General features: G+C 43.6%; 1 protein-coding gene across 1 annotated transcript in view; it reads right to left on the reverse strand.

Annotated features, from left to right (window-relative positions):
• Positions 1–3,254: 3,254 nt before the first annotated feature.
• The window catches only part of RFWD3 (ring finger and WD repeat domain 3), a 49,189-nt gene continuing 29,380 nt past the window's right edge, over positions 3,255–23,063 (reverse strand). Inside the window, exons 7-13 of the mRNA XM_011976792.1 lie at positions 19,838–19,952; positions 18,366–18,597; positions 14,691–14,841; positions 13,020–13,196; positions 10,277–10,491; positions 8,156–8,367; positions 3,255–5,902 (exon numbers count right to left, since the gene is read on the reverse strand). Of these exons, the coding sequence (XP_011832182.1) occupies positions 5,759–5,902; positions 8,156–8,367; positions 10,277–10,491; positions 13,020–13,196; positions 14,691–14,841; positions 18,366–18,597; positions 19,838–19,952 (1,246 nt within the window). The 3' untranslated portion in view covers positions 3,255–5,758. The remainder of the gene's footprint in view (positions 5,903–8,155; positions 8,368–10,276; positions 10,492–13,019; positions 13,197–14,690; positions 14,842–18,365; positions 18,598–19,837; positions 19,953–23,063) is intronic.

The following is a 23,063-nucleotide window of genomic DNA, read 5'->3' on the forward strand; positions in this document are numbered from 1 at the left end:
ATGGTGGTAATTGTGGTCTCCTGGCTTCTGGCAGTTAAACATTGCCACCAGGTCTTTATTATTCTGGGGCCCCAATCAGGCCGTCTTACCACCTGCTTTCTTGGAACACTCCTGGCACTACTTGTGTGAGTCCAGGTCTGCCAGGAAGCAGACAACAAAAAGGGATTAGCTATGCAGGAAATTTATTAGGGGCAACAGTTGTAGGAAAAATGAGGTGACTGAAAGAGACCATGACGCAGGTCCAACACTGTGTGAAGTACAAAGGGAGGGAAGGAAGGACAGGAGGATTCGGTGGAAACATCTAAGACTCATCTTAAACTGAAATTCATTTCTAAGAAAGTTGGCCAAGGCCGGGCGCAGTGGCTCACGCCTGTAATCCCGGCACTTTGGGAGGCCAAGGTGGGCAGATCACCTGAGGTGGGGAGTTCGAGACCAGCCTGACCAACATGGAGAAATCCGATCTCTGCTAAAAACACACAAAAAATTATCCGGGTGTGGTGGTGCATGTATACCTGTATTCCCAGCTACTTGGGAGGCTGAGGCAGGAGAATCACTTGAACCCGGGAGGCGGAGGTTACAGTGAGCCAAGATCGCGCCATTGCACTCCAGCCTGGGAGACAAGAGTGAAACTCCATCTCAAAAAAACAAAAAAGAAAGTTGGCCAAGGCCATAGGACAGTCCTCATGCAAAAGTTACCTGTCACTGAGTCTTCCAGAAATGGACCTGCGTCAGTAGCCCTGCCACTCTCTTTTTTGAGATGAGGTCTCGCTGTGTCACCCAGGCTGGAGTGCAGTGGCGCGATCTCGGCTCACTGCAAGCTCTGCCCCGCCCCGGGTTCATGCCATTCTCCCACCTCAGCCTCCCGATTAGCTGGGACTACAGGCACCTGGGCGAAAGAGCGAGACTCCATCTAAAGAAAAAAAAAAAAGAAGCTGGGATTACTGGCCACCATGCCCAGCTAATTTTTGTATTTTTAGTAGAGATGGGGCTACGCCATGTTGGCCAGGCTGGTCTCGAACTCCTGACCTGAAGTGATCCACCCTCCTCGGCTTCCCAAAGTGCTGGGATTACAGGCATGAGCCACCGCACCCAGCCTTTATTAGGATTTTTAACCTGTTTCTTCCCCTGTAAGATAGAATAATAATACGTATTCTATAACATTAAGAATTACTTATTAGTAATACATATTTACTAAGACATTACTTAATATATTAAACTATAAAGAGATAAAACAAAACAGCAGAGATTTTTACCAACAAACATATGTTGACTAAGAACAAGGACAAACAAATGTCTATTTCTAGAATTTTGGCCAGGCATGGTGGCTCATATCTGCAATCCCAATGTTTTGGGAGGCAGAGGCGGGAGGATTGCTTGAACTAGAAGTTTGAGACCAGTTGGGCAACAAAGCAAGACCCCTGTCTCTACCAAAAAACAACAACAACAAAAAAAAATTGGCTGGGCAGAGTGGTCCACAACTACAGTCCCAGCTACTCAGGAGGTTGAGGAGACAGGATTACCCCAGCCCGTGAGTTTGAGGATGCAGAGATAGGACAGTGCCACTGCACTCTAGACTGAGTGACAGTCAGACCCCGTTTCTTATAAAAAATTTTTTTCAGAATTTCACTTATACTCAATCACTGACATGGAAAACAAAAAGGAGGGTATTGTGAAAAACAAAAACAATGGTGTTCGGTTTTGTAATTTGGGATTTACTTCTATCCTAGGACCTCTGTCATTGTCCCTTAGAGCATCAGGCTCCATGAAGTTAGTAAGCTTATACCTATGGATTCAGTTCTCCTGGAATCCAGTATACTCCATTTGCTGTTCAGCTAGAAACTGGAAAACATTTTCAGCCTTTCCAGCCTAATTGCAGAGCACCATGATTTATGGCAACGAAGATTCTTGAACTCAAACAGAACAAAGAAACTGAGGCAGGTGGCCAGAACTGTGCTGAGCAGGAACCCTGAAACCCATGCTTGCCCACTGCTGCTGCCATGGTCAGAAGTGCTGCCAATGACTAGAAGAAATAAAGGAAACAAAAGTCCTCTCCTCTCCCTTCCTCCCACTTTACAGTCTCCTGGATTCAAATAAACAAGCAGGAAGCCAGCAGGCAAGAGTCTGGGAAATGTAGATCCCTAGATCTGAGAGTAAACAGACTAAATAGACACATGACCAGGGCCTTTTTTTTTTTTTTTTGAGACGGAGTCTTGCTTTTTCACCCAGGCTAGAGTACAGTGGTGTGATCTCGGCTAACTGCAACCTCTGCCTCCTGGGTTCAAGCAATTCTCCTGCCTCAGCCCCGAGTAGCTGGGATTACAGGGGCCCACAACTACAACCAGCCAATTTTTGTATCATTTAGTAGAGACGAGGTTTCACCATGTTAGCCAGGCTGACCTTGAACTCCTGACCTCAGGTGATCTGCCCACCTTTGCCTCCCAAAGTACTGGGATTACAGGCGTGAGCCACACGGCCAGGACACAGGGTTAAGAGGCAAACATATCACTTTCCATTGGCAATAGCAAAACAGAACTGCAAGCAAAAGCCTCAACCACTTTATTAGTGTGAAAAAGAGAAAATCTATGGCTGGGTGAGGTGGCTCTTGCCTGTAATCCCAGTACTTTGGGAGGCTGTTAAGATGGGCAAATCACTTGAGGTCAGGAGTTAGAGACCAGCCTGGCCAACATGGTAAAACCCCATCTCTCCTAAAAATAGAGAAGTAAGCCAGGTATTGTTGCAGGCACCTGTAATCCCAGGTACTCGGGAGGAATGAGGCAGAGGCTGCAGTGAGCTGAGACTGAACCACTGCGCTCCAGCCTGGGACAACAGAGAGAGACTCAGTTAAAAAAAAGAAAAAGAAGGCCAGGCACGGTGGCTCATGCCTGTAATCCCAGCACTTTGGGAGACTGAGGCAGGCGGATCACGAGGTCAGGAATTCGAGACCAGCCTGACCAAAATGCTGAAACCCGTCTCTAATAAAAATACAAAAATTAGCCGAGCATGATGGCGCACGCCTATAATCCCAACTACTCAGAAGGCTAAGGCAAGAGAATCTCTTGAACCCAGGAGGCGGAGTTTGCAGTGAGACGAGATGGCACCACTGCACTCCAGCTAGGACTACAGAGCGAGACTCTGTCTCAAAAAAAAAAAAAAAAAAAAGAGAAATTTATCGGGTTGAGATTATATCCCTCTCCCAAGAGGCAGACATGTTCCTGCCTCTAGAAGTCAGAGACAAAAGGCACTAGGAGCCACTATACATAGCAAATTCTTTATTTTCATATTACCATTAAAACATAAAACAGAAACATTAAAACAGGGTATAAACAGAGTTCCCATTGCCTTCTTTTCAAAGCAGGGGCAAGAATATATACAATGACAAGATATTTTGAGTTCGTTTAACTCCAAATCCTCAAGTGGGGGAAAAACCTTAGAGGTAGTGACAAAGGAATATGGTGGGGCAGAGCCTGGTGGAGCTCAGAAGACTAAAGCCTGGATTTATAAATGTGATGTCCTATGATGGGGATTGGGAATGGCGTCAAGGTTTTTTTTTTTTGAGATGGAGTCTTGCTCTGTCACTCAGGCTGGAGTGCAGTGGCATGATCTTGACTCACTGCAACCTCTGCCTCCCAGGTTCAAGCAATTCTACTGCCTCAGCCTCCTGAGTAGCTGGGACTACAGGCGTGCTCACCACTGCGTCCAGTTAATTTTGTATTTTTAGTAGAGATGGGGTTTCACCATGGTGGTGAGGCTGGACAAGGTTTTTTTCTTTGGAGAAATCAGTCACAGTCCTATGAATTTGCTTCCAAAATATCCAAATTTAATGTACTAATACAAGGACTGGTGAGACTGAGCATTCGCCTAATGTCCCTCATAGTTAAGTCTCTTGCTTCCTACTTTTAGGGGAATCAATCAGCATCAGGTACTTCAAAGCAAGTGAAATCCTAACCCTGCCCAGGGCCAAAGACAAAGCCAGTCGGGGCCTGACCACCTGCATCCTCTTGGTGGCAATCTGCTGAAACCAGATGAGTTCTGCTTTTTAATTCCAATCCTATTCTGCCAACTCGCCGCCTGGGCAGCCACTCTTAATCATTAATCATTAACATATCAAAAGGAATATCTCCTTGGAGAAAAGAGCTTTTCTCAGGTTCTAGAAGCTAGCTTTTACAAAATATGTCTTCAAATAGGGGCCGGGTACAGTGGCTCATGCCTATAATCTTGGCACTTTAGGAGGCCGAGACGGGAGAATTGCTTGTGGCCAGGAGTTCAAGACCAGCCTGGACAACATAGTGAAACATCTATTTCTACAAAAAATTTTAAAAAGAAAAAAATTATGTCCTAAAATATTAAAGGGTCATTAAAAGGCAAAACTAAAACTTGGAACTCTGGGGAAATCTACTGCAACAACCCCTTGCTGGAGAGAAAGATCCTAGAAACAGCTCTTGAATTGACAGGTCAGAAGTGTTTATAATAAAAACGGTAACAACTCTTCAGCAATCATTTGAGAAAATCAGATTGTTAGCCATTTTCTCCCATGAACAGGACACTGACCTGCCCACATCTTGAAGCATATTCTGTTGTGGACAGTGGTTTGGTCAAGTAGTCTGAGGCAAGTCAAAGAAATACAAACTGAGTCTTAGAAAAGGTTAGGGAGGCAAATCAGAGGAAAATGGAATCAAACATCAGCTTCACATGGGGAAGGCTTTACCTGGAATGTATAAAGAACACTTAAGAACAGCCCCTCAGTCTGAGGGACTGGCTCTATTTAGATAGGAACTCTCTCAAAATGGGAGACAAGTTCTTCTCACGTTTTTAATAGCAGTCTGAATAGCTTTTGTAAATTCTCTTATGTCTTTTCTCCTGATATCTAGGGGAGACTCAAGTAAAACCTTTGACCTATCACTCATCTTTTCCTGGCAAGAGATAGTGTTCTTCAAAGCACTAGCTTGGATAAAACCAATCCTGAGTTCCTAAGCTGGCTAGAAAAAACAAAATTTTCCCCACCACTCAAACAACTGGCCTCTTTCCTTACCTTTCACAAAGCAATAAACTTAATGCACTAGGCATCAGCAAAGAGAATAGTTCACTAGCTGCTTCCATCACTGGGCCTGTCAATGTCCCATCACTTCACACCTGGAACACAAGTGTTGTTGCCACAAGGCACACCCAGGTGTGCTCTATCACACACTTTTGTGGCGATGAGACAAGTTACTAAAAGATTGTCAGCCTTCAAGGTCAGAAATAAACCGGACACAAGGTTTTACAGTGCCCTCTTGTGTTCAACTGAGTAATACTCTTTTACATCTATGTTGCATCAAATCAGTATCAAGACAATGGTTAGTCCCTTCAAGGATACCTAAGTAACAGGACAACTCAGATGGGATGTCATATCCCCCAGAAAATGCTTGATGCCTACTTACATCCTAGATGATGAGAGGACACTCTCTAAGGTCTAGAAAGTCACATAGAAAATAAAGAAAATAAGAATTTCCAACATACAATAATGGTAAATGAAGGCTTTAAACCCAAGAAATGGATAATGTAGATAAAGTACCCATCAATTACTCTTTTAGTGGACATAACAGATACACAATCTGTAGTGTCTCAGTGACCTAAAGTCCTAGAATCATATTAATGCAAACAAACCATGATCCTCAATGTTCTAGGCCGCAGACAATAAACAGGGATCTTGCTTGGGACTGCTAGGTGCTAGCAAACAACATTTAACCAGCAGCAGGCCTTCAAGGTTTCAAGACCACGGTCACTCCCACTTATAGATGTGGACCATCTTCTCTGTTAAGGTAGCCAAGTAGCTGTTATGGTTCACCTCAAATGGGCAGATGTCCAAGACAGGCTGATTGGTCTGTAGGTCCTGGAGCAACGAACCACTGGCAGCATCCCACAGCTAAAGAACGCAAGCAGAGGGAAGGTTCAGGACCCAGTCAGTACATGAAGGGACTTCCTTTCTTCATCATCAAACAAGTCTAAAAGGCTGCAGAGAGAACACGACCCGGAGAGCAAAGCAGGCCATCCCTAACCTTCACAAGGTTGCTCAAAGCCAGCACACCTGACATAGTTCAGATACAGCCTCACCTACTGTAATCAGCAATTAGTCTACCTGTAAGTGGATCTGAAAATAAAGCCCAGCTTCCATTCATTCAATCTATGTGTCAGGCTCTTCTAGGGACAGAAAGGTAAATTAAAAATAAAGTCCCTGTCTTTGCCCTCATGGAACTCACCTTTTTTTTTTCTTGAGACACAGTCTCGCTCTTATCGCCCAGGCTGGAGTGCTGTGGCGCAATCTTGGCTCACTGCAACATCTGCCTCCTGGGTTCAAGCGATTCTCCTGCCTCAGCCTCTCAAGTAGCTGGGACTACAGTGCCTGCCACCACACCCCGCTAATTTTCTTGTATTTTAGTACAGATGGGGTTTCACCATGTTGGCCAGGCTGGTCTTGAACTCCTGACCTCACGTGATCCATCCACCCTGGCCTCCCAAAGTGCTGGGATTACAGGAGTGAGCCACCGCGTTGGCCAGGCATGGTGTCTCACACCTGTAATTCCAACACTTTGGGAGTCTGAGATGGGACGACAGCTTAAGGATAGGAGATAGAGACCAGCTGGGGCAATATAGCAAGATTCTCATCTCTACAAGAAATTAAAAAATTAGCCAGGTGTGGTGGTGCATGCCTGCAGTCCCAGCTACTCAAGAAAGGGTAAAAGAGGATTGCTTAAGCTGAGGAGTTTGAGGCTACAGTGAGCCATGATCACACTACTGCCCTCCAGTCTAGACTAAGCAAGACACTGTCTCCTAAAAAAAAAAATATTTTAAAGTATTAAAAAGTAGAGTCAGCCAGGCATGGTGGCACACACCCATAGTTCCAGTTACTTGGGAGGCTGAAGCACAAGAATCACTTGAACCCAGGAGGTGGAGGTTGCAGTAAGCCAAGATTGCGCCTCTGCACTTGAGCCTGGGCAACACAGCGAGACCCTGTCTCAAAAAAAAAAAAAAAAAAAAAAGTATGACCACGCACGGTGGCTCATGCTTGTAATCCTAGCAGTTTGTGAGGCTGAGGTGAGAAGACTGCTTGAGCCCAGGAGTTTGAGACCAGCCTGGGAAACATGGCAAAACCCCGTCTCTACTAAAAATACAAAAATTAGCCGGCTATGGTGGTGTGCACCCAGCTACTTGGGAAGCTGAGGCACAATAATTGCTTGAACCTGGGAGGCAGAGGTGGCAGTGAGCCGAGACTGCGCCACCGCATTCCAGCCTGGGTAACAGAGCGAGACTGTCTCAAGAAAAAAAAAAAAAAGTATGCATCTGTTTAAAAAAAAAAAAACAAAAGGATGGGCCGGGCATCATGGCTCATGCCTGTGATCCCACCTTTTTTCTTCTGCCATTGACTTCTTGTGGAAGCCGGATCAGCTGTCTTACAGAACGCCCACAACCTGGACTTGTGTGTATACTTTCTGTGCTATCATTAAACTTGTTCTCCTCTATTCCCTGCAACTCCAGTCAATGAAACTTAGCGCTAGCTTCCAGAGTGGCACTATACAATATAGTGGTCTCTAGTCACATAAGTTTATATTTAACTTGATTAAAAATAAAGTAAAACATTAAGTTCTTCCTTGGCACTAAGCACACTTTAAGGGCTCATGTGACTAGTGTGACTGTATTGGACAGTGCTACTCTACAACTTAATTAGACTCAGGTTCAAGAACATCTCAGCTGGGTACGATGGTTCACATCTATAATCCCAGCACTTCGGGAGGCTGAGGCTGGTGTATCACTTGAGGTCAGGAGTTCGAGACCAGCCTGGTCAACACGGTGAAACCCTGTCTCTACTAAAAATACAAAAATCAGTTGGGTGTGGTGGTGGGTGCCTGTAATCCCAGCTACTAAGGAGGCTGAGGCAGGAGAATCACTTGAACTCAGGAGGTAGAGGTTGCAACAGTGAGTCAAGATCTACAAAGCAGTATGGAAAGCATATGTAAACCAAGCAACCTCACATACACATATATGCGGATATGTGGGATTACAGAGCAGAACTTACACTTTTTTGCTTTATAAGCTTCTGTAAAAAAATGTTCACGTTTTCCCTTACCAGTATTTTAAGCAAAACTACTTTTTATATGAAAGTAAAAAATAACAGGCTCACCAGGGCAGAATTTGCTGCTTCATCCCCAGTACACACCAGGATGTTGCCGTCATTCTCTGGGCTTTGGAAAATGGCATTTTTGGTCAACAGTTTGCACGTGGGTCCTCCAAAAAACGTATGTACAGGCTGGCAGGAGCAGACTGGATTTCCAGTGTCATCCAGTCGGTAGGACATTTCCATCAGCACACTTCGTATGGTGGTGTGATTTTTATCTATGGGACAGAGAAATCAGTGCTGCACCATGGGGATGCTACACAAAAAATTAACCAAGTACCCAAATCTCACACGCTTACAACCTAGTTGGACGGAAAAGCCATAAATGCTTAACCATCAAGAACAGCTACAAAACAAATGAAAGAACAGTGTCATAGCATCAGTGAAATTCAGAACCGCAGGCTAGGAATCAAGTTATCTACAATAGCTTTTTGCTTAAGAGAAAAACAATTCTGAGAGTGAGTTACCTGTTTTAGTAAAATCAGTCTCCTGCCAGACCTCTGCTGGGGGATTTCTCTCTTAAGAATTCTCAGTAAAAGGTTTTTCCCTTCCCCCAGTGAGAACCTCATTAGCCCCTGGGACTGCACATTTTTATAAAGTGAAAGCAGGCTATTACAGAAAGGGAAACATGTATCTGAAATTCTGCTGGGAGGCAAACAAAAGCCAGAGAACAAAAGAGGACCCCCAGGCTTTGTATACCAGTCACAGCAAATCACAGTCTTGGAGAGAGCAGAGCTGTGGGATGACGAAGAGCCAAAGGGTCTGAAGTGCTACTGAGATGTTTCTCAGCTCAAACAAAACTTAAAAACATGAGTAGACCCACCCACAACTAGCAGAAGTGTGAGCATTTAACGACTAACTCTGACTATACATCTGCCTGACTGTTATAATTTGCTTAATACAGTTGTGACCTCAGCATCTGTTTTCAGGACTGGCATAAATTATCTGAAACCTAGATGTACCCTGTCAACTTTGGTCTAGTTAAAACATCCCTTCCCTGAGCAGAGGTTGGAAATATAGCCCACTTGTCCCTCCCCTCCACCCCTACCCTACCCCTAAGGAAGCAGGCCTGTCCTGGATGGCTCCCCCTTCTTCCCACTGGCCCCTGAAGCACGCTGCCCTCTTCTCTGTGGGATCTGTCAAGTAAGCTGATTCCGTTATTTCCTGTGTTTTGTGCATTGCCTCCTTTATGTCTCACCTGACCAACACACCTGAACCTAACGTCTTTCCTAATCAGGGCTCTTGTAGAGAGTCACTATCTCAAGGGAAATGAACTGGACACAGGTCAGACAAGCACTACAAGGGTACCTGCCAGTATAAATAAGTTTCCTGTGCGAGGGACACCTGGTCATGAGTCAGCCAGGTGTTAGGCCATCTGCCAGGACAAAGGAGTATCCTGTGAAAGGTACACTATGAACACCCACAACGAACTCCCTAGAGTCTGGCAGGACAGGGCTACAGTTTATAGCCACTCTCCTGACAGAGACCTCAAGACCACATTAGAAAGAAAAAACCTACAACACTGACCATCAGTACAGTTTACCAGGAATTTAGATTCATGACACTTAGCCTAGAAAGAACCTGTGAATGAAGCACAGTCTGCTGTTACGGGTTCCACCTCTGATTCCAGAGGCAAAGATGTTCAGCTGGCTGGGCCCACACAACCATTGTTGTCATTTCCCCTTATTTACCTTTGTCGGCCCAAATAAGGAGGAACAGACAATATGCCAGCCGGGGTACTACATGGCTGCCCTAATCTGGACCTTTCTCTCAGGGGAAGTGAGAGGCAGGCAGAAGATATGAAAGTGATCTCAAGATGGCTCAACGACCTAGAGCTGGCCCCCTCATTCCACTACTGTTCTAAGTTGTAGGGGCTTCTAAGTGGCTAATTCACTTCCAGGAGTACCTGGCAGAATATGCTCCAGTCCTCACATGTAAGGAGCAGGGAGGCAGGCTCTGTGGGGGAGCTTGAAGCCACCATCCTCCCTGTAGAAGCAAGAGCTACAATGTATCTTGTTAGTCTGTGAGCAGTACCACAGCCACCCAAAGGGTAGGATCGAACTCTCCTTCCCTCTTCTCTACCACTGTGCTCCCAAATAAACCATAGGAGACCCCAGTACTACTCACCAGGCCTGTAGGTCACAAGACAGTGCCGGGAGCTGTTCTCTGTCTGGAAGTCTATGCAGCCCCCTGGCTCCAAGGGCAGTACATGAGGCCAATGAGAAAAGTCCGTTTTCTGTTCCCAGAATGAAGCATCCTCCAAGGTTCCAGCCAGCACCCCACCATATGGAAATGCAGCTGAGGCAGCTCTGGACATGTATGACAAGGAGACCAATGGGCATCTGAAAGGAAAGTAAGGAAACTGTATCTCACATTCCAAAACTCGGACGGCTCCAGACCCCACTACCAGTAACCCTCAAGCACATTCCCACCTCTACAGAGGTTAAACACCTTTAGTCACTATCCTCTGACATCTGATAAAAATTAGCAACCCTCTCTGTAGAAACAAAAGGACATCATATAATATTCTGAAACTAATTTCAGGGGAGATACTAGATGCTCTAAAAGAAAAGGAAAGCTGGGCGCGGTGGCTTACGCCTGTAACCCCAGCTCTCAGGGAGGCAGAGGCGGTAGGATAGCTTGAGCCTAGGAGTTTGAGACCTGCCTGGGTAATATAGCGAGATCCCGTTCTCCACAAAAAGGAAAAAAAAAAAAAAAGAAAAGGAAAAAAAGAACTAGGCCCAGCACTTTGGGAGGCCAAGACGGGCGGATCACGAGGTCAGGAGATCGAGACCATCCTGGCTAACACGGTGAAACCCCGTCTCTACTAAAAAATACAAAAAACTAGCTGGGCGAGGTGGCGGGCGCCTGTAGTCCCAGCTACACGGGAGGCTGAGGCAGGAGAATGGCGTAAACCTGGGAGGCGGAGCTTGCAGTGAGCTGACATCTGGCCACTGCACTCCAGCCCAGGAGACAGAGCAAGACTCCATCTCAAAAAAAAAAAAAAGAACTAGGAAATTTAAGGGATACAAGATCACAATTACTAGGAAGCTTGACTGATGTGAAGCTTCTGGAAATGGGTTTAGCCACATGAGAAAAGTCAGGAAAGAAACAAAGCTTGTATACGTAACAAAATAAAGATCCCAAGTTGTAGATGACAGACCCCACAATTAAAATACAGCTAAAAGCAGCTACATTTTAATTCAGAAACAGGACTGTTGTAGATTTTCTATATTTCCTTCTGCAAGCATATGACCAGGACTATGAGCCAAGAATTCTCTCAGAAATATCCTCCTTCAGACTGTGTTCCTATGAACTCATTTCTGCTGTGAACTCGTTCATGCCAAAGTTGCCAAAGTCTACTTGCCTGTTTTATTTCATTTTCCCTGTCACAATAAAGGTAATCAAAGTAAACACAAATAAAAATGAACAATATATACAAGTATTTTTTTCTTGCTATTTTAAAACTTGCCGTGTTTGGCTGGGCATGGTGGATCACACCTGTAATCCCAGCACTTTGGGAAGCCGAGGTGGGAGAATCACTTGAGGTTTGAGACTAGCCTGGCCAACATGGTGAAACCCCATCTCTACTAAAAATACAAAAGTTAGTCAGGTGTGGTGGCGCATGTTGGTAGTCCCAGCTACTCGGGAGGTGGAGGATGCAGTGAGCCAAGACTGTGCCACTGCACTCTAGCCTGGGTGAGAGTGAGACACCGTCTTAAAAAAATAAAAAACCACCACCACCACCATCACCAAAAACAAACAAACAAAAAAACCTTGCCGTATTTTACTGTCTACTCTATTTGGGCCTAGGTTTCAGTAAATAATTATTACTTTAGTGATATCTTTATGTTTGGCTCTCCTTGCTCTTAATATATCCAGTTGGAAACATAAATTATCTGTTAAGATACTTTTCATTTTGGTCAGGACACAGACCCTACTCCCCTTCTGAGAACTTCATACATACAGGGCAGCTCAACACATTCTAAAACAGAGTGGTGCTGGTGGCCATCCATCCTCAGAACTTGGGCTGACTTTATAAACTTCTCAATCTCACAACTGGATTAAATGATAAATAATAATAATACAGTATCTTCAAACAAGTTGGTTTAGCTTTGGATTAGGGAAGTTTTAAATCACTTTTGATTATGCTATCCTTAACTGATCTCTTCCTATGTGCTAGACACGTGGCTATTTTTTTTTTTGAGACGGCATCTCACTCTGTCATCCAGGTTGGAGTGCAATGGTGCGATCTCGGCTCACTGCAACCTCCACCTCCTAGATTGAAGAGATTCTTCTGCCTCAGTCTCCTGAGTAGCTGGGATTACAGGCATGCGCCACCACGCATGCCTAATTTTTTTTTGAATTTTTAGTACAGACACGGATTCACCATGTTGGTCAGGCTGGTCTCGAATTCCTGACCTCGTGATCTGTCCGTCTTGTCTTCCCAAAGCGCTGGGATTACAGGCGTGAGCCACCGCGCCCGGTGACATGTGGCTATTAAAGCAAGTCTATATGGACCAGATTTTACAGATTAAGCTCACAATGGGCCAAGAAACACAACTAAGGTCACACAACTTCTAAGTAGTGGAGCTAGGTTCTGAACATAGATCTGACTCTGTTTTGCCATGTTAGATGATTACTGACTATGAACCTGGCTATACTTGTACCAAAACTCTCTGTCATATGAAATATCATGAATACAAACTCTTGTTAACAAGAATGTTATTAATTCTGAAGTGAGATCAAGTGGATCTTCAAAAACTGTAAGGATTTCTGACCAACTGCGTAACACCCTCTGAAGAGACGATTAACACAATAAGCCAAGAGACAGTTGCTACCACCAGGAAAAGAGTGAGTGGCTCCCTACCTGGCTTTCTGAGCTACTAACTCCTGCACATGACTGCTCGTGTTCCGCACGTCATATACCAGAATTGAACCATTGGCCAGTCCAGCATAGATGTAGTTAGTCTCGTCAAGACACCAGCAACAGCTCCAGACAGGACGTCCAGCATTGTAAGTCTGGACCACGGTATTTGTCTCCAGGCTGTGGAGTTACAAAAGACTTTTACAACTGCATTAAGAAAATCAAATACATGACAAAGATGTAAAGATTATCATTTAAATGATCATTAACCCTTACCGAGAACACACTCATATACCCAAACTTCTGGATTTCCTATTTTTTCTAGGATCTGCCCAGGTAACTCCTTTAAATTCCATAACATTTGTTTTGGGGGTCACAGGTTTTCCTCTTGAGTTGTAAAGAAGTAAAATAATAAATTAAAGGGGCTGGGCATGGTGGCTCATGCCTGTAATCCCACACTTTGGAAGTCTGAGGCAGACAGATCACTTGAGGTCAGGAATTTGAGACCAGCCTGGCCAACATGGCGAAACCCCATCTCTACTAAAAATACAAAAGTTAGCCAGGTGCGGTGGCGTGCATCTGTAATCCCAGCTACTCGGGAGGCTGAGGCAGGAGAACCACTTGAACCCGGGAGGAGGAGGTTGTAGTGAGCCGAGATTGCGCCGCTGCACTCCAGCCTGGGTGACAGAGCAAGACTCTCTCTCTCTCTCAAAAATAAATACGTAAATAAATAAATAAATAATAATCCAACCAACACTTTGGTATGTAACATTTTTCTACCTTATTTTTAAAACAATACTTATAAAGGCATGGAGCACACTCACATCTGGTTCACAGTACTCACAGAGCATGTGACAGATAAAACACTGTAACTAAGTAAGGGTATAAAAGAAGTCATCATGGTACCCAAGGGCAGTGAGTGCTTGGTGAACATCTCTGTTACTCAGAATTGTCCAGGTAACAGACCAGGACTAGGAGAAACAGGCCAGGACTAGGAGTAAACAGTACCGACCTAGTATGGTGACTCTGATGTCAGGTACCAAAGCTCCCTCCATCCTGTCATTCCACAAACTTTATTTCTAAATTTTATTTATTTATTTATGTATTTATTCATTTACTATTTTTTTTTGAGACACAGCCTTGCTCTGTCACCCAGGCTGGAGTGCAGTAGCTTGATCTTGGCTCACTGCAACCTCCACTTCTCAGGTTCAAGTGATTCTCCTGCCTCAGCCTCCCTGGTAGCTAGGATTACAGGTTTCTGATACCATGCCCAACTAATCTTTGTATTTTTAATAAAGACGGGTTTCACCATGTTGGCCAGGCTGGTCTCAAACCCCTGACCCTCAGATGATCCACCTGCCTCGGCCTCCCAAAGTGCTAAGATTACAGGTGTGAGCCACCACGGCTGGCCTCCACCAACTTCAGAGTTTTATTCCCATCTCCTTAAAATATGCTTAAGACATTTTTTGTAATATATATAATTTTAAAGAAATAAGAAACACAGTTTTGTAACCTGCTGTGCCCACTTCTAAAAGCAATGTATTTTAAATAGATCTCAGAAGACACAGTCTCAGACCAAAAAAAAAGAGCTAAGGTCATCATAACACTGATACTAATTCCATGCTACTCAACACCAAACAGCCCAGCCTCCACCTTCCTCCCCAAATCACTCACCTGGTCAGTTTAATAGTGTTGTCTAGGGAAGCAGAGAGTAGCAAGCCTCTGGAGTAACTGCTAAAAGCCAGTCCACGGATCTGTTTGCCATGCATCGGAATGTACTGACTGCTTCTCATGTTGGCAGTACTCAACATCTTAACACCAAAGCCTGCCAAAGGCAAAATAGTATGAAACAGATCACTGAAAGTGAACCTAGGGCAATGCAAACTACTTTTTCAAGTAGCTTCTTTGTCCACCTTTCTTCGCATATAAGTCCTTGGGAACCAGCTGGTCAAACGACAATTCTCCAGTGTTATAATTTATTCATTTATTTTTGAGACAGGGTCTCACTCTGTCGCCCAGCCTAAAAAGCAGTGCATAATCTTGGCTCACTACAACCTCTGCCTCCTGGGTTCAAGCAATTCTCCTGCCTCAGCCTCTCGAGCAGCTGGGATTACAGGCACACGCCACCACGCCCGGCTAACTTTGTATTTTTTGGTAGAGATGGGGTTTCACTGTATTGGCCAGGCTGGTTTCGAACTCTTGGCCTCAAGTGATCTGCTCGACTTAGCCTCCCGAAGTGCTGGGATTACAGGCATGAGCCACTGCGCCTGGCCTATGATTTATTTAAAAAAGTACAACCCAGGCCGGGCGTGGTGTCTCACCTCTGTAATCCCAAACCTTTGGGAGGCCAAGACAGGTGGATTACCTAAGGTCAGGAATTCAAGACAAGCCTGGCCAACACAGTGAAACCCTGTCTCTACTAAAAATACAAAAAATTAGCCAGGCGTGGTGGCAAGTTCCTGTAATCTCAGCTACTCGGGAGGTTGAGGCAGGAGAGTCGCTTGAACCTGGGAGGCGGAGGTTGCAGTGAGTCGAGATTGCACCCTACACTCCAGCCTGGGTATCCAGAGCAAAACTTGTCAGAGAAGGGAAGAGGAAGAGGAAGAGGAAGAGAGAAGAGAGGAGAGAGGAGAGGGGAGAGAGAAGAGAGAAGAGAGAAGAGAGAAGAGAGAAAAGAGAGTACAACCCACGCTTGCCTCATGACAATGAAAAGGAAAAAAAAAAAAAAAGAAAAAGAAAAAGTATAACCCATTTCAAACGTCCAGGTAAATGGATAAACAAACCTACTGTATACAGGTATGATGGAATACTATCCATTAAAAAGGAATTAACTACTAACATATACTACAATAAAAAATCATGCAGTGAGAAAGAAGTCAGACCAAAAAATGGTTAACACTGTATGATTCCAATTATGTAAAATTCTAGAAAATGCAAACTCATCTGTAGTGACAAAAAGCAGTGACTGCCGGGGATGGGAGAGGAGGGAGGGGCAGGTGAGATTATAAAAGGCCATAGGGAAACTTTTGGGGTAATACATATGTTCATGGCCAAGCGTGGTAGCTTATGCCTGGAATCCCAGCACTTTGGGAGGCTGAGGTGGATGGCTCGCTCGAGCTCATGAGTTCAAGACCAGCCTGGGAAATATGGTGAAATCCTGTCGCTACAAAAAATATGAGAATTAGCTGGGCATAGTGGGGCGAGAGGCTGAGGTGGAAGGATGACTTGAGCCCAGGAGGTGGAGGTTGTAATGAGCTGAGATCACATCCCTCCCTGCATTCCAGCCTGGGAGATATAACTTGATCTTGTGTCAAAAAAAAATTAAAGTTATCTTGATTGTGTAGTGATGGTTTCAGGGGTGTATTACATATGTGAAAAGTAATCAAATTGTATACTTTAAATATGTACAGTTTACTGTCAATTATACTTCAATAAAGCTGTTGAGAGAGAATATTTCACTAGAACCACACTCTAGATGCAGAAGGAACAGTGAGCAATAGAGAATGAAAATAAATAATATGTCAGTCAAGATATGTCACATCTGTCTGAAATGAAATGAGACCGATGACAATTCAAGTACCCACATTCCCGAAAGGGGTAAAAATAACCAACAAAAACCAATAACCTTTTAAAACTATTTGTTACTCTGTTCTCTTACTACGCTATAACATTTATTTTTAACTAAGTTATATATAAAAACAGGGTCTCACTCTATCACCAATGCTAAGGTACAGTGGCACCATCACGGCTCACAGCAGCCTTGATCTCCTAGGCTCAAGTGACCCTCCCAACTCAGCCTCCCAAGTAGCTGGGACCAGAGAGGTGTGCCACCACACCAACCTAGTTAAAAAAAATTTTTTTTTTTTATAGCGATGGAGTCTCACTATGTTGCCCAGACTGGTCTCGTACTCCTGGGCCCAAACGATCCTCCCGCCTTGGCCTCCCAAGGTGCTGGGATTATAGGCATGAGCCACTGTGCCCAGTTGAGATAAATTCTTTAAAAATGCATCAAATCCTAGATTCAAGCCAGCTTCAGCTTCTCCAGGGAACCAAGTACATGGCTTATTGCACTTTCTTCCAGCAGAATTAGGACAGCCAGAGAAGGGAAAAAAAAAAAAGCAAGGGGTGGGGGTGGGTGCAGGTGCAGGTATAGGCTTTAAATCAACAAGGTCGCTGGGCATGGTGGCTCATGCCTATAATCCCAGTACTTTGAGAGCCCAAGATGGGTGGATCACCTGAGGTCAGGAGTTTGAGACCAGCCTGACCAAAATGCTAAAACCCCATTTTAAATACAAAAATTAACTAGGCATGGTGGCATGCACCTGTAGTCTCAGCTACTCAGGAGGCTGAGGCAGGAGAATCTCTTGAACCCAGGAGGCAGAGGTTCCAGTGAGCTGAGATCACACCACTGAACTCCAGCCTGCGCAACAGAGCGAGACTCCATCTCAAAAAGAAAAGAAAAGGAAAAAAAAAGGAAAAAAAAAAAAATCAACAAGGTAACAGAAATACACACCAAGTTAATCATTAAGGGGAACAAGGACAAATCAGCACCAGCACACTATCAAGCGGACTGGAATGGACACGTTAAGAAAAAAAGAACAGAACACATTCCCAATTTGGGGAACATTACAAAATAGTTATTTTTCCAATTTGTTGGTTCTATTTGATGACAAATCTTTTTATTAAAAACTTAGATGGGATAAAGGAACATTATAAAACCATGTTAAAGCAAAGGGGTCTTCCAGTTGGCAGAAATCTTACGCTAAAGACAGCAGAAAGAAACATCTGCAAGATTTAGAAATGATTTAATTGAGCATTTGAAAAGACTTGGATTTCAACATTTAGAAAACCTAAAATAAAGCTTAAAAAGCACAAAATATGTTGAGAGAAAATTAATCTAGCATTAATAGTCAGTGTACTCCTTAAACTCTCTTATTTGGAAATTGTTAACTTGAACACTACTGAAAATAAGTGTTAAATTTTGTTTCACCTTGAATTACCCTTAGGGTAGTGTTCTGTCAAACATTTCCAGTCTAAAAAGAATCTGTAAGTTGAATAGGACATATATGTCCTTCTTGGACTCTATCAGTAACCTACACTTCCAAGGACCTCACCATCTGCTTTGTCATGGTTATCAGTATTTCTACCCTCTTGGTTAATAAATTTACAGAATGAAGTTAATAGACAGTAAAGACATCTTTGCTGCACCCTGGGGTACTTGCATTAACAAGGAACTGAGAGGGAAAGGTGATTTGGTGAGCCTTGAGTCTTGAATTTTCCAAAAGAGCAAGGAAATAAACACATGGAGTCTAATAAAGAACATGAAAGCTGAGGTTCTAGACTCTTTACCTGGAAGAAAAGAGGCCTGAGGAGAAGGCTGTGATATCACCAGGCAGCTCAGAGCATCACAGTATGCCATGATCCGGCAGTTTCCTGCCTGAGATACTGTGAAGGTCTTTTGGAAGTGGTACTTGTGCTTGTGCTGGCCCTGGCTGGAGGGTGAGCAGCTCAGGACCCATGCTTGGGAGCCCCTGGGTTGCTGTAAATTCTGATTTTGATGTGACATAAGCTTTTGCAAGTCCTAAAATGAAAAAGATTTTATAAATACAAAGCTTTTTAATTTGATATTCCCCTCAAACACAATTCCTTGATCTTATATAGAAGATTTCTTATCCATTACATGAAAATGTTAACATAAATTCTAGAGAACTGCCGAGTTTTTTTTTTTTTGAGATGGAGTCTTACTCTGTCACCCAGGAGTGCAGTGGGATCATGTTGGCTGATTGCAACATCCATCTCCTGGGTTCAGGCCCTTCTGCCTCAGCCTCCTGAGTAGCTGGGATTACAGGTGCCCACTACCATACCCAGCTAATTTTTAAATATTTTTAGTAGAGATGGGGTTTCACCATGTTGGCCAGACTGGTCTTGAACTCCTGACCTCAGGTGATCCATCCGCCTCAGCCTCCCAAAGTGCTGGGATTATAGGCGTAAGCCACCGCACCTGGCCAGAACTGCTGATTTTTTACAGTATGTCAACAAGTGAAATAAGGAGAGCACAGAATCATAATATGAGGATTGAAAGTCCTTAATGATGGTTTTGTTTAAAGTCATTTAAAAAAAAAAAAAAGCAGACAGGGTCTCACTCCGTCATCCATGGCATCCAGGCTGGAGTGCAGTAGTGCGATCACAGCTCACTGTAACCTTCAAACTCCTGGTAAAGCCCTCATTTTATTGGTAGATTTACTTAAACAAGTTTGGAATTCTTGGTTGGCTATTTAATTTTTTCTAAAATTCAGATTGTAAGGCCAGGTGCAGTGCTTACGCCTGTAATCCCAGCACTTTGGGAAGCCAAGGCGGGTGGATCACCTGAGGTCAGGAGTTCGAGAATAGCCCGGCCAACATAGTGAAACCCTGTCACTACTAAAAGTACAAAAATTAAGTGGGCATGGTGGTGGGCGCCTGTAATCCCAACTCCTTGAAATGCTGAGACTGAGGCAGGAGAACCGCTTGAACCCAGGAGGCAGAGGTTGCAGTGAGCCAAGATCACATCACTGCACTCCAGCCTAGGTGACAGAGTGAGACTCTATCTCAAAAAAATAAAAAAATAAAAATAAAATTCAGACTATAGTAGATTTCATTATAAAGTGTGTAGTAAGTTTTGAACAGATGCCCTAATCAGAAATAAAATAAGCAGTTGGTCATGTTTATTTCCTAAATAACTTGGCAAATCCTATTTATTTCTGAGATGAACATAAGTAGCATTTAGATTCCTCCTCCATTCCTATTCCAAAAGTTATTTGGGTTAGAAAGGATAAACATACCTGAACACGGCTTTGAAGCCTAGTGCACTCATCAGTGAGGACCTGCAGTTGGAGTCGGCACTGTGCTGATTCTAACTCGGCCTGCTTCCTTAGCATCTGTTCCTTCAGTAGGGAACTAGGGGGGGAAAGCCAGCAACAACTGGGGATTAGGAAGGCTACAGAAGACTTCCCATCAAGATGGCAGAATAAAGTTCATGCTATGATGCATATTCTTTGCTGTAAATATGTTATGATAGTGAATAAAACATAAAAAGAGAAAAATCTCTCCAGAGACAGATTTTGGGGTAAGCAGGCACTGATGGTCAGGAATCTGACTACTACTAGAAAATTTGACTACGACTAAAAATGACACAGGCAAAACGAGAGAACAGAGCTAATCTAGTGTTTAGCTAAGGCAAATTATAAAAGATTAAACTGACATGTTAAAAGGCCAAGGTTACTGGATTAAAAAGAAAACAGTAAGCTGTTGGTTGTTCATGATACTCAAATAATATAACCCAAAAAAAGAATGTGAAGTTAAAAAAAGAGCAAAAGTAGACATCAAGCAAATGCTAACGAAAGAAAGACCAATTAGAATTAATGAAAAAGCATAAATAGGCATAAAGAGGCCAGGCGCGGTGGCTCAAGCCTGTAATCCCAGCACTTTGGGAGGCCGAGATGGGCGGATCACAAGGTCAGGAGATGGAGACCATCCTGGCTAACACGGTGAAACCCCGTCTCTACTAAAAAATACAAAAAACTAGCCGGGCGAGGTGGCGGACGCCTGTAGTCCCAGCTACTCGGGAGGCTGAGGCAGGAGAATGGCGTGAACCCAGGAGGCGGAGCTTGCAGTGAGCTGAGATCCAGCAACTGCACTCCAGCCTGGGTGACAGAGCGAGACTCCGTCACAAAAAAAAAAAAAAAAAAATAGGCATAACGAGGAACAATGTATCATAAAAGGACACAATCACCAAGAGTAACAGTCATACATTTGTATGTACCTAAAAAGTCTCAAAATATGAAATGCAAAGAGAGAATTCCATTCCAGTAAGATATGCAAGAAAAAGACATGAAAATTAGAAGAGATAAAGCTGCCCTTATTAATTTTTATGGCAAATTTAAGAGAACCCACAAACGATTACAGTTTAGCAAGGCTGCTGGACTCAAGACCAAAAAGATTAGATCAACAGCAGTCCCCAAATCAGATAACTGATTAGTAAATGTAAGTTAAAAAATTTTATTCACAACAATTTTAACAGCAATCTAGAAATAGAGTCACGTGCAGCTTAATGATGCGGGCATGTTCTGAGAAATGTGTTGTTAGGCGATTTCGTCATGTGAACATTACAGAATGTACTTACAGAAACCTATACAGTATAGCCTACTACACACCTAAGCTATATACTGCTGCTCCCAGGCTACAAACGTGTATAGTATGTTACCATACTGAATCTGAATACTGTAGGCAACTGTAATATAATGGTACTTATGTATCTAAACACAGAAAAGGTAATGCATTGAGGTAAGATTTTTTTTTTTTTTTTTTTTTGCCTGAGTCTCGCTCCGTTGCCCAGGCTGGAGTGCAGTGGCGTGATCCAGGCTCACTGCTACATTCGCCCCCGGGTTCAAGAGATCCCCTTGCCTCAGCCTCCCGAGTAACTGCGATGACAAGCGCCTGCCACCATGCCCAGCTAATTTTTACATTTTTAGTAGAGACAAGGTTTCACCATGTTGCCCAGGCTGTTCTCAAACTCCTGGCCTCAAGTGATCCACCTGCCTCGGCCTCCCAAAGTGCTGGGATTACAGGTGTGAGCCACCACGCCCGGCGCGCTAAGACATTTCAATGATTACGACATCACTTACGTAACAGAATTTTCAGTTCTATTATAATCTTAGGGGGCCACCATCGTGTATATAATCTGTCATTGACCCAAAGGTCATTATGTAAAGTAAAAGGCTAGGTAGGACCTTTATGAAGCAAAATACTTGTGAAAGACACAAGAAAACAGTAAATAAATGGAAGGATATTACATAAAGTTCATGACTGAAAAGACTCACTATCACAAATATGGTACTTCTCAAGTTACTCCACAATAATTTTTTAATGCAATTTCAACCAACATCCCAAAGTTTTTTTCATGGAACTTAACAAATTAATTTTTAAAAATTAATATGAAGAACAATGACAAAAATAGCAAAAAAAACTTTTGCAGAACAAAGCACTTTTGCAGAACAAAGTGGGGTGACATATATTAAAGCTACAATAAATTATAACTTGGAATATTGGAGAAAGAATTAACAAAAAGACCGTGGAACAAAAGAGTACAGTAGTGTCCCCTTATCTAGTTTCATTTTCCATGGTTTTCGGTATCTGTGATCAGCCACAACCCACAAAACTTGAGATATGTTGAGAGAGAGATTAAGAACACATTCACATAACTTATTAGTATATTGGTATAATTGCTTTATTTTATTATTATTTATTGTTGTTAATCTCTTACTGTTCCTAATTTATAAATTAACCTTCAGGTTTGTATGTATAGGAAAAAACATACACTGGTTTCAGGCATTCACTGGGGGCTCCTGGAATGTATTCCTTGTGGTTAACAGGGGACTACTGTAGCCCATTCATACATGGAAACTTAATTTTTTTTTTTTTTTGAAATGAAATCTCTCTCTGTTGCCCAGGCTGGAGTGCAGTGGCGTGATCTCGGCTCACTGCAACCTCCGCCTCCTCCCGGTTTCAAGCGATTCTCCTGCCTCCGCCTCCCGAGTAGCTGGGATTACAGGTGTGTGCCACCATGCCCAGCTGATTTTTGTATTCTTAGTAGAGACAGGGTTTCACCATGTTGGTCAGGCTGGTCTCGAACTTTTGACCTCGTGATCTGCCCGCCTCGGCCTCCCAAAGTACTGGGATTACAGGAGTGAGCCAATGCACCCAGCTGGAAACTTAAATTAAGGATAGAAGTAGCAATGAAAATTTGTACAGAAAAATATACTACTTAGTAAATTATGAGTCAGGTGTGGTGGCATGTGCCTGTACTTCCAGCTACATGGGATGCTAAGGTTGGGGAACTGCTTGAGCCTAGGAGTTTGATGGCGCCACTGCACTCTGGCCTTTGTGACAGAGCAAGACTCTGTCTTAAAAAAAAATTCTTTTTGGCCGGGCGTGGTAGCTCACGCCTGTAATCCCAGCACTTTGAGAGGCAGAGGTGGGTGGATCATGAGGTCAAGAGTTCAAGACCAG

Source organism: Mandrillus leucophaeus, unplaced genomic scaffold (genome assembly GCF_000951045.1).
Source record: "Mandrillus leucophaeus isolate KB7577 unplaced genomic scaffold, Mleu.le_1.0 Scaffold17, whole genome shotgun sequence".
NCBI lineage: Eukaryota > Metazoa > Chordata > Mammalia > Primates > Cercopithecidae > Mandrillus > Mandrillus leucophaeus.